Here is a 12366-nt window from a genome sequence, read left to right as displayed (position 1 = left end):
GCAGTCCCACAGTATCCCATTACAGTGCAGAAACCCACATATTTAATGAACAGCATGGGTAATACCCATACACATGGGAATAGTCCTACAATATCCTAAACCAGATAGACAATCCCACAGCATCCCGTTATACTGCAGAAACCTGCATTTTGAATGAAAAGCATGGGTAATACCCATAGACATGGAAATAGTCCCACAATATCGTAATCCAGATTGACGGTCCCACAGTATCCCATTACAGTGCGAAAAACGAGTTTTTAATAGAAAGCACGGGGAGTACCCGTAGACTTGCTTATAGTCCCAGGATATCGCAATCAAGATTGACAGTCCCACAGTGTCCCATTACAGTGCAGAAACCCGCATATCTAATGAACAGCATGGGTAATACCCGTACACATGGGAATAGTCCCACAATATCGTAATCCATATACACAGTCCCACAGTATCCCATTACAATGGAGAAACCCACCTTTTTAATAGAAGCATGAGTAATATCCGTAGACATGGAAATAGTCCCACAATATCGTAATCCAGATTGACGGTCCCACAGTATCCCATTACAGTGCGAAAAACGCGTTTTTAATGAAAACCATGGGTAAAACTTGTAGACATGGAAATGGTCCCACAATACCATAATCCAGATTGACAGTCCCGCAGTATCCCATTATGGTGCAGAAACCCACATTATTAATGAAAAGCATGTGCAATACCCGTACACATGGGAATTGTCCCAAAAAAGAAAAAAGGTCACGTAGCCCACACAGTCTCTTGGATTAAATTGCATGAGAAATGGATTAAATTCTGTGAAATGAGGATTAAAAATGATTAAAGGAGGATTAATTCGGATGGCAAATGGATTAAATGTCATGGTATAAGGATTAAAATGTACGGCAAGAGGATTAATAACAGCAGAAAAAGCTGTAGACCCTCGACTTGAGGGGGGGGGGGGGGCAGTCTTTTTGTCGGAGCGAATAGTGGGGAGGGGAGAGAGAAATCCAAAGTATAAACTGACGTGTTGGGGGGGGCAATTGCCCAACCGCCCCCCTTGGGTCCGCCACTGATTATAATTCACAGCCTTGAAGTATTCATGTATTAGAATACTCTAGAATACATAATGCTTCAAGACCCCCCCCCAAATCGAAATCATACCTTTGGTAGTGCATTTGGGAGAGGGAAACGAGGGTGAAAACCTCTTCCCCTATGTGAAGTCGCACCCATAGAACCCCTCCTGAAATATTTTTCTGGCTACACCTCTGGTTGAAGTGGATTCTTTACAGTTAAATCTGTTTAGGTTAGTAGCAAAGTGCTTTGACGATTGTGCTGATGATATTTTGTTTCCTCTGCTAGCTGATTTTTCGCGGCGTGCGGAGCAGCAAGTTCCGCCATGTGTTTGGCAGCCCTGGACGCAAGGAGCAGTGCTACGAGTGTGTCAAGATCACCAAGAATGCCCACGACAGCCATTTCTGTGCCGTCAACCCTAAATTTGTCGCTGTGGTCACTGAGACAGCTGGTGGAGGGTCATTTCTTGTCATCCCCATCGAAAATGTAAGGAGTATCAAAGATATAATAGGTCAAGGATCTCAGTGTAGGCCAAACTACAGTTGAATGGAATGGGAACTAATAATGAAAATGATCCTCGCTCCAAAGATATCACGAGGGTTGTGATGTATACGGATAGAACGTCAACAAGACTGACATAACATAGTACTGCAGTGCATCAATCTATGCACATTGAGTGGCCTCTTTTAGAGATAACACGTATTTAGTGATAGCAATGCATGCATTTACAGGAGTTGATGATTTACAGGCAAACACTAAAAGGAATTCTTCACTTCTTTCTTACTTGCTTTATTTCCAGACTGGCAGGGTGGATGTATCTGCAGGAAAAGTTACAGGTCACAAAGGGCCTGTCCTGGACCTGAAATGGAACCCCTTCAATGACAATGTCATAGCATCCTGCTCAGATGATTGCACAGTAAGGTTAAACATTGGAACCCTCTGGATACCATGTACCCCATTTCATTCAGTTTTGAGGTTTTACATCCAGTGTATCTGCTTGGGGTGACTGCAGTATTTATTAAGTACTGCCATCAAGGGTTGATAGAAAACTGGGGCAAATAACGGCCCTTTGTACAAGCACAGCTGATTGCAAGTCAATGAACATTTCATTTCTTTCATTTCAAATTCATTTCCATGTCGCAAGTTACCGATGCTTCATAACCAGAACGTACAAAAAATGCTAGCCAGAACCTTTCTAAAAATGCTACTGAAAACATATACCTACGTTCTACGTAACTACGTTCTTAGCTTTGTACGAAATTTACTGTGGAGTTCAAGTATCTCAATGTTCTTTGCACGCTGATGTTTGTCTAATATTTTGTACTTTCAGTACATTTGCTGCTTTGTAGTTTGTACTGTACTTAAAGCAACATCCCAGATCCAAACTTAAGCTTGAAGAAATGCTGCCACATGCTTTTGTATGATGCTGAGCGTCACAGTGCAAAGCATTTTAATTAGGTTCACTGCAAATTACTGATGATCGAATTTTATAGCCAGGGGTTTAGCTGTCGTGACATTACTGTCAGCAGCTTCCAGCTTTTGTTCTGCCAAACATCCAAGCCATCTATTCAAGGCCCAACTTCCGCAGTGCATTTATATCTCACAGCAGATCTGAATCACCCCGATCGCGCACGTCCTTATGACGTCCACAAAGGTGTGGTAACTCATGCTCACCTTTCTGCAATACCGAAACTGGACGTGAACATGTGGTTCAATTTTGTTCTTTGCCTAATAAGCTATGGCGTTCTGGTGGATGAAGTTTTGCACAAGGGAGCTCCAGCTAACAGTCGAACAAAAGTCTAATCTCAAAACAAGTCAGTCAAAGATCTCCCTCTATCACTGATACAGGTGGACACCAGCAATATTACAGAAACATTACATGTTATGTCAACACTTATTGTTGACTGTGCTTTTGTTTTACATCTGATATGGGCCGTTTTTGTTTTATTCAGCAAGCGAGTCTATATGCATGTGTATATTTCTTTAGCATCATTATAGGCAGAGTTTACTTCATCTCTTGCTTTGTTTTTAATGGCTAGAGCTAACCATATCTTAACACTTTGCCCTGACACCACTACATGTTTTCGACATGTACAGTGGAATAGTTATGTTTTATGCATTTTTCCATTCTCACTTACAGATAAAGCTGTGGTACATTCCTGATGGTGGCCTGTCCCGCAACACCAATTTGGTGGAACCTCTGGTGGACCTACACGGCCACCGCAGGAGGGTTGGATATATTGAATGGCATCCCACAGCCGAGAACATTCTGTTTAGTGCTGGCTTTGATCACCTGGTAGGAAACATGTACAGATGATCCAGTGATAATGCCAAAGGTTACATTCTAATGGTACATGTCAAAGAAAATACGAGGGGCGTTCAAGTCAAACCGGGACTTTTCATTTTTCGCAAAAGTAAAATGAACTTACAGGCGAGAAATTAGTTTTATTTTTCAACATAATCTCCAGCTGCACTAATGCACTTGTCCCAGCGTTTCGCGAGGGCTTGGATGCCAGCAGCGTAGAAATCCTTACCGACGCATAGCAGCCATGATCGGACCGCATTCTTGACCTCGTCGTCGCAGCTGCAGTGGCAATCCCCAAGGAACGCCTTCAGTGGCCCGAAGAGATGGAAATCGCTGGGGGCGAGGTCTAGACTGTAAGGGGGATGTTGCAGCAACTCCCAGCCAAGTTCCTGTAAGGTGCGTGTCGTGACATGCGCGGTATGTGGGCGTGCATTGTCCTGTAGGTGGACTCCTCCTTTGGTGATGAGGCCCGGCTTTCCTAAACTGGAGGTGTCCATGAATGATAGTGTTCAACGTTCCCACAGAAAGGTCAGTCTTTCAAGCCAGTTCGAAACATGTTATCCGTCGGTCCTTGAGGGTCAGGCGCTCCACAAGTTGGATGTTCTCAGGAACTCTGACACTAGGCTCTGAGTCGCCCCGGCCGGGATCGTCCTGCACTGATGTATGGCTGTATCGGAACCGTATGCACCACTGAAACGCTTTGCTGCGGCTAAGTGTATCGTGGCCGTACTGGGCCTGAAGTCTTCTGTGAATTTCAGATGACTTTAGGCCTTCATTCACGAGAAACTTCATGACAATTCGCTGTTCGATGTGCGCGCTCACCTTGTTGTCGGCCATCTTGTCTAGCACGTGTCTTCTGTTTTGCACAAACTTTGGACCACTACGTGGTGAACACGGAGGCCTGTCGCGTGTGAAAATGATGAAAAAGAAGTAGCGCGAGCCATTTGTACACTTAGAAGACAGAAAGTCCCAGTTTGACTTGAACGCCCCTCGTACATGATGACAAATATGGTGCATTAGGGTTCGATCTTGCTAAAGTAGTTAGCAAGCTGTATTAAAAAGTTCACAGATGGTGGTAGCATTCGATGGTTCACTGATGATGTGGAGAATTATGCAGATTTTGGTGTGGGACGTTAGTCGTGGTGAAGTGGTGCGCACCATTGACTGCCACCCTGACTCCATCCACTCGATGTCCTTGAACCGGGATGGCAGCTTACTGGCGACAACTTGCAAGGATAAGAGACTGAGGATAATTGATCCACGATCTGGACAAGTCATCAAAGTAAGTTACGGGCTACAACTTATAAAATACACAAGACAACATGCAGGCAAAAACATTAAGATTTCCAGCAGTTCCCTTTTTGTTGTCTGTTATTGACTGTGCCGACAAATATATTGTTTCAGGAGGGTGTTTGTCACCAGGGAGCAAAAGCAGCAAAGGTGGTTTACTTGGGTAACGCTGGACGACTCTTCACAACAGGCTTTTCACGCTTCAGTGATAGACAATGGGCTGTGTGGTCCCAGGTAGGTAATGCTTAAAAAAACTCTTTGGTGGAATATGTTCATTTCCATAGTCATATATTATGCATGGTAGTTGTATCAAAAAGAGAGACGTCCGTGAGGGTTGACTTTATGACCGTGGGGGGATCTTTAATAACCATCGATGAGGATCAAGATGGCGGAAGAAAACTGAGCCGAGCTCACAAGAGACGTGCTAACATATCTCGCATCACGCTTGCAAGTCGTCTTTCTTCATGCTCCCCTGCGCGAATAGAGCTGGAAGACGGACGCATTGTGGCGGCAGAGTCAAGCTTGGTTCGCCTCCAATCTGTATAGGAGCTGAGTAGGTCTGTTAACGGTTCGACCCCCCGGGTCATATACTTGTGATACGGGCTGAAGCACACAGCGCTTTGCGTCGGGCGGGCGGCTATCCAAAAACTCCAGCAGAGACTTCAGCGAGTACTGATTCTCGTCTGTGTCTATGTCCCAGCTGAGTCCAAGGACCTTTTGCAAGGGCGTAGAGGCTGGAGTGGCCGTGCCTTCAACCTCGAATGCGCTGTGCATCGTGATGTCGTTACTGACCCATTTGCCCAGCTTCATGCCTGCTTTTGGAAAAATGTCTCTAGATTCACGGTAGAGAGTCTTCGCTTCCTCGAGAGTGTCGACTCCCACAACCAAGTCATCTACATAGAAGTGGCTGGAAAGCAAGGGAGCAGTATGAGGGTACCGAGGGGCCTGGGACAGTAAATGATGCCTGATAGTCGCAGCCAGCAGAAACAGGCTAGACGCTGCGCTAAGGGGAACTCGCGTCAATCTCCAAGTGTCTACCGGTGGCAACGGCTCATTTGCTTTGGGAGTAGTCTCAAACTCCCAAATACTTTGGGAGTGATCATGTGTGAGGTATTGTCGTATCGTGTCATCATACTCTTGCATCAGTGCAGGGTCTGGAAGCAATTTCTTCGTCGTAAACTTCAATCGCTGAGATGCCAAGGTTTTGTTGTCGGCTAATGCGTCGCGCTTCTGAGTATCCCAGGGAAGGCGGACGACATACCGGCCGTCAACCAGCTTAGTAGTTGATCTGAATCCTTGCAGGACAGGATGGTCGTCCCTACAGCATTTCTCATTGTGGTCCGTGATGCCGAGATGCTCCAGCTCCCAAAATGCTAGTAGCTGGGAATGGATGTTATCGCGCCTCTCCTCTGCTTGGACACCGATATGCATGACTGCAATGTTTCGTGGATCTAAATGATGAGCATAACTGTCACCCTGAATCGTCCAACCAAAGATTGTCTCAGCGGCCACCAGACATTCAGAAAATCGAACAGTGTTCCCCGTGACGATCTGCCAGTAATAATCCGACCCAATGAGCAGAGATATCTCAATGGGGCTGGATGACAGTTCATCAGCGAACTGGAGACCCATGTCCTTCAAGTGCTGAGTCATACCAGGGGAAAGGGCTGGCAAAGTACCCGCGCAGATCGGACCAAATTCAACTGTGTCTATGCTGACACGACAGGAGGTGAACTGGCTGCGTAGTACAACTCTGACGGAATGGTAACTGCTTCATGCGTAGGTAATGTTGCCGAGTGTGTGGACGCACAGTTCTTCGGTGTGGAGAGGGGTGCATTCCAAGCTCGTGAAGATATCTTCACGGATGAAACTCCGTTGACTGCCTCCGTCTAGCATTATCCGTACGAGCTGCTTCCGGCCGTTAGGTCCTTCGAGCCATACTTTAGCGGTCTGAAGAAGGACCTCTGCGGAGGGCTGAATCCTTGCGGCCGACGAAGACAGGGAACGACGCCCTCGGCAACTGCAGCAATAGCCATGACTGGAGCATGCTGAAGCGCAGTAAGTGGGCCTGGGCAGAGTTGAGTCAAGTGACGTCTGTTGCAGCGCTGACAGCACAACTTCCAACAGGCACGGCACTCTCTTGCCGCACATAGCGCTTTGTGTCAGGCAGGCTATCCAAAAACTCGGGCAGAGGCTTCAGGGAGTACCAAATCTCGTCCGCGTCTATGTCCCAACTGAGTCCAAGGACCTTTTCCAAGGGCGGAGAGGCTGGAGTGGCCGTGACTTCAACCTCTTGTATCAACCGAATTGTATCAAAAAGAGAGAGACGTCCGTGAGGGTTGACTGCTGGATCTTTAATAACCATCGATGGGGATCAAGATGGCGGAAGAAAACTGAGCCGAGCTCACGAGAGCCGTGCTAACATATCTCACATCGCGGTTGCAAGTCGTCTTTCTTAACAGTAGTCTTTTGTTCTGTTTTTGCAGTGCACACCACATGCATGTGTTTTGTGCAATTTCATAACAGAAATACAGCTTGCACTGGCTGTCACTCAAAGCGTGCCACCAATCGAACCCCACTTGTTCTGCTGTAAAATACAGAAGTTATTTTATTGTCGCTATAATGTTGTACACACAACAAAAGAGCCCCACCTTCCACCCACCCACCCCCCAAAAAATAATAGACTTGTTGTGCAGTCAGCTGACTGCACAACAAGTCTATTTACCAACCAATTTACCAACATTTATACAATAAAGACTTGCCCTGGCAAGTCTTTATTGTATAAATGTTGGTAAATTGGTGTTTGCTAGTATACTAGATTAGTATTCTATTCCACGGAGGTTTTACTGAAATCATTACTTCCATCTACCTCCATGTAAATGGATGTATTTCAGTTATGATGCTACTGATGAATAGGTTGCAATGTTTTCTGGTGAAAGCGGAATGAACACCAGGATGGTTTCATCTGATGTTGGCACTCTCCCCGTACATCTCTTATTCCTTCCTGCACTCCCCTCTCTGTATGTCCACATTCTTGAGGGCACCATGAGGCATGTGCATAATTTTCTTCACCATGATAAAAAGGGCATAGAAAAATATTTCAATATTTTCAAGCTGCTTCTTACATTTTGTATTGCCATGTCCTCCAGTACACTTCCTTTTTTTTTTTTTTTTTACTGTAGCACGACCTCTCGAAGCCACTGAGAATGGAAAACATTGATTCATCATCTGGTGTCCTTTTCCCATACTATGATCATGACACAAAGATGGTGTACATCGCTGGAAAGGTAACCGATTTACTGATCTCACTTATCATACTTTAGATTACAAACACTTTAAGTAGAACTCTATTCTTAGCTTTGGTTGCCATACCTCTTACATCACATTACTCTTAGCGTGACACTGAAAATGGGTGAAGGAACATTTTAAGTAAGCCTGCTGCAATGATATATCTCTCCATTCTTATCATGCAAATGCAGTCTTCGTAATCTGAAGCTTACAGGGTGCCTTTAGCACCAATAGCGACTAATGTTCCAGAATGATATTCACCTCGCAAGCTTATAGACAATAATCAACCGATATGACCTTGAAAACAGTCTGAAGGCGGACATCTTATCGGTTGAGTTGATAAGGAGTGATAACCATGAAGTAACAAAAATGCCTGATCGATTTTGCATGGAGTGACGATAAATATCCACTGAATGATAATTTGGGACAAGAGGTAGCTACGTCACTGATAACGACTGATTACAAGTGACATGCTAGGGCGCATGTGGATCATAGTTGACCAGTTGTACTTTGTCCACATTTATTCTTTCATCAGAATATGTTGCTTATGACCTGAGAAATACCTTAATCGGCAATATAGCGAAGCGTACAAAATAAATGAATACACACTGGTAACACAACACTGGTTGTTGGTCATGCCCATGTCAGACACCAGTTTGACGAAGGCTGTGTCATTTCAATTCTTCACACTTCTTTGCTTGATATCTAAGATTGAAGTGTATTACTCAAATTTCAGGGTGATGGCAACATTCGTTACTATGAAATAGTGGATGAAGCTCCATGGTGCCACTATCTGAGTCAACTGCTGACAGGATCCCCTCAGAGGGGACTTGGATGCATGCCTAAACGAGGCCTTGATGTGCGCAGCTGTGAGGTTTTCCGCTTCTACAAATTACATGCCACTAAGGGTCTCTGTGAACCCATCTCCATGATTGTACCCAGAAAGGTCAGTCCATATAGTGAGATACAGCTGCTCAAATAAAGCAATAAGAAAAATTTGATGTGCTAACTTATGTTGGATTTGATTCCAGTTGGGTGTCCTTCCACATATTTTTAGTTCTTGCAAGCAGCGCTTACATGAGGCTAGAGATATACAAAATATACATAGACATTCCCAAGTGGAAATTGCCGACCATTGGCCAGGGGTCGGTTTTTCGTCGGCAGGCGACTTGGTCGGCCACTGCACTTTGGACCAACATCAGTCTAATGTCGCAATGTCGCTCACAGTGGTGGTTGATGAACGACGTTGGGCCGAGAACGTTGGGACCACGTGTTGCAGGTGTGCAGGCAGAGTTTGGCATAATAAAGGCGTGCCAATGTCAGCCCTGCACTGCAAACAAACTCGAAAACAACGCAGCTGCTACTCGAAACAAAATAGACGCTATGTCTTTGTGGTTCTCTGAATTCAACATATCTGAGTAAATCTCTCAGTAAATAAATGTGGAAACAAAAACTATTTTATAAAATTACAGATTCAAAGGACTGTTGTAGCTCAGCATTACATACATGATATCTTGATGCAGTCCCTCACCTGCAATCATTTTATACCTGCTGAAAGACCTTTCAGCATCTACAGGGTTTACGACTTTTAGGTTGGAAGCATATGTCGGCCCAGCATTTTGCCGACGTTGTTTTTCCCCTTGGGTTGCTGTCAGGATTACAGATGTTCTTCCCAATTTTGAAAATTTTAATTCTCTTTCCAAAAGGGATAGGTTTCCAAGTTTACCCGCAGAATCTCAGAATCATTATTGGAACATTACTGAGCTACTCAAATTTCTATTAATGTAGAAAGCGTCACAAAAGGTGTTAGAAATGGCTACAGCTTCAGTGACCCACAGGTTCCTTCTCAAAAGTGCTATGAAACTGCTTCGAATACAAACGCGTCTACCAAAAGAGCCATCAAAAGACCCAGTTTGGACAAAAGTAGCAAAAGCTTGCAACCCTGCACGCTGCTATTTGAAACTAATAGGAGAGCACTCATTTGGTGCAGGCAGGGGGATCACTTTTTCTTCTATACCCATTTGAACACCCAGAGGTGACATTTCTTGATAGAACACAGTGAAAAGCAGCTGAAGCACATTTGAATTGTCTGACAGGCAGACGTACTCCTGCCAATAACCGCATTACGCTATCAATTATGTAGAACTCTATGTGGGGTGAGAATAAAGGGCCCACTCTGTATATGTGCAGTCAGAGCAGTTCCAAGACGACTTGTTCCCAGACACAGCAGCTCCCACTCCAGCAATGACAGCTGATGAATGGCTCGGTGGCAGGAACCGCAACCCTGTCCTGATCTCAATGAAGGTAAGTTTGGCTAATTGTTCTCCATACCGTCGTCTACTTTCTACAATGCAGTGGTTGTTATGAAATGTTTCGCATATATTAAGAGTGTGACCTCTTGCTCTCTGGATAGGCACCTCAGAATCTGTTGCTCATGCATCTATTTCAGAGTGGAGCAGGAGCACGCACCCACAAGCCAGTGTTATATACTTCTGAAAGGAACCTTGTGACATCTGATAGAAACAATGACAAGAAGTTCGTCTTCATCTCCCAAGGGAACCTTGTAGACTACAGGGAACGTCTGAATCACAACAACAACAACAACAACCATGAGAACACCACCACCTTGCAGCAGAATGGAAATCACACTATCAGGTTGGTTCTGCTGGGTATTAAGCTATCAGAGTAGCTTAACATGTAGATTTTGAGCAATGCCCGGTATGCCAAGTACGTAGTCAGAAAATTTCAACTTGCTTAAACTTGTAAATTTAAACTTGTAAAATTAATTTTTTTTTCTCTTTCTATTTGTGTTTCCTTTAGAATTGAGGTATCTAATGTTTCTCGTTTCCGGTAACCAGCCCTGCTTCTGGGTCACTATATTGTTATCTCTTCAAGTGCCTTCTAGCTGAAAGAAATGTCTTTGGTGACAAATAAGAGTGATCATAAGAATCAGTGTGGCACATCATGCAGTATCTGCCATGTATTTGTAGGCTCATCTGTTAGGGCTATCTTCATGTCTTCCCTTTCATACTCAAGGAAATGTTACCTACAAGTTCATTACACCAGCTCGCTTGCCTTTGCTTAACCATCTATAAGGACATTTCTTTTCCAGTAATACTGAATGCTACAATATACTGATTACAGTTTACGCAAAAATAAATGCAGCACACATGAAAGTCTTCACATTTTCCTACATGTTTTTCTAATCTGTTTGTAACTTAGCAAAGTGCAACTTTGTAGTACAGTGCAATCCCGTAAATTCGAAATCTCCGAATTTGAACTTCCAGATAATTCGAACTGGTGCTCTGGTCCCGTCAAAGTCGTGTACTCCAATGCGGAAAGATGCCCGGTAATTCAAACACATGAACATGCACAACAGTTTATTCGAACGAGAGAATCTCGTTCGAATAAACTGTTAAGTACGCAATCAGCCCGGAAGTGCCCTGGCGTGTATGGGACATGTTTACATGTTAATACTTGTGCCAGAGGAAAGAAACAAGGAACAACACACCACAATGGAGTGCGCAAACGAGCAGAACGATGCCACCTACTCGTGGTGGACAAAGCAAGAAGCCCCGCCGTTTTAAGGAAATCAAGACCCTTCCTGTTGAGGATATAACCAACATAAAGGTATGGGTAACAGCCGATATTGTCTTGAATTGCCATGGCGATATTTGCATTCAGGTTCACGATTAGGTGGGGTTCAACATCGCATCTGTGATGTTGATCAATTGTGCGATTATTGCGATTATTATCGATTGCGAGATTATTACAAATTATTTTGTACTCTGAGCTGTTTTGATGCTTGTCTGCAAAAAGAAAAAAACAAATTGGAATGAATGAGCTTCTTATATTTCCAGCAAAATGAAATCCTACATATTTCATATATCTCTTATATGACACGTCCCTGATGCAGCGAGTATGCTCCCTTGTTCAGAGTAACTCCCTTTCGTTGAACTCCGCTTTGAACAAATTTTCGGTCCCCCTTCAAGTTCGGATTACCGGGATTGCACTGCTCAGCAAGATGAGACTTTGCAGTAAATAGTATCTCTCTGCATCCCACAGCCATCAAAAGCCAATGAGTCCTTTCCGAGCCAAGGAAGGAGGTACCCATCACTTTGCATGGCGGAGGAATGGTGACCACGAGGAGGATAACTCGGTATTCTGCGATGTGGTGTCTAGCCACACACTTCCTGTGGCCACCTTTGTCACCATTCATGACAGCGACAGCAGTGCTAGCGAACCCGAGCTAGATTTTGAGTCACCTAAGACGGAAGCTGAAGTGAGTCATGTATGTAATCACTATAACATTATGAGAGCAGTGGCGTATCTAGGAAGAATGGTGCCCCCGTCAAAAAATCTGAAACTCTCTAGGACAGTGGTACTATATACAAGGTGCTCTCTTTTTTAATCAGGATAGATTT

At 44.4% G+C, this 12366-nt stretch overlaps 1 protein-coding gene across 4 annotated transcripts in view; it reads left to right on the top strand.

Moving 5' to 3' along the window:
* The window catches only part of LOC135385739 (coronin-2B-like), a 126797-nt gene that overhangs the window by 108769 nt on the left and 5662 nt on the right, over positions 1-12366 (top strand). For 3 of the 4 annotated variants that reach the window (XM_064615224.1, XM_064615225.1, XM_064615221.1), the window contains 10 exons: positions 1348-1545; positions 1859-1975; positions 3200-3355; positions 4482-4646; positions 4769-4888; positions 7837-7941; positions 8679-8888; positions 10133-10246; positions 10392-10597; positions 12008-12233. In XM_064615224.1, coding sequence (XP_064471294.1) covers positions 1348-1545; positions 1859-1975; positions 3200-3355; positions 4482-4646; positions 4769-4888; positions 7837-7941; positions 8679-8888; positions 10133-10246; positions 10392-10597; positions 12008-12233 — 1617 coding nt within the window. The remainder of the gene's footprint in view (positions 1-1347; positions 1546-1858; positions 1976-3199; positions 3356-4481; positions 4647-4768; positions 4889-7836; positions 7942-8678; positions 8889-10132; positions 10247-10391; positions 10598-12007; positions 12234-12366) is intronic. The other variant, XM_064615223.1, reaches the window with a different exon arrangement.

This window comes from Ornithodoros turicata, chromosome 2 (genome assembly GCF_037126465.1).
Source record: "Ornithodoros turicata isolate Travis chromosome 2, ASM3712646v1, whole genome shotgun sequence".
NCBI lineage: Eukaryota > Metazoa > Arthropoda > Arachnida > Ixodida > Argasidae > Ornithodoros > Ornithodoros turicata.
This window is presented reverse-complemented; position numbering and strand designations above follow the sequence as displayed.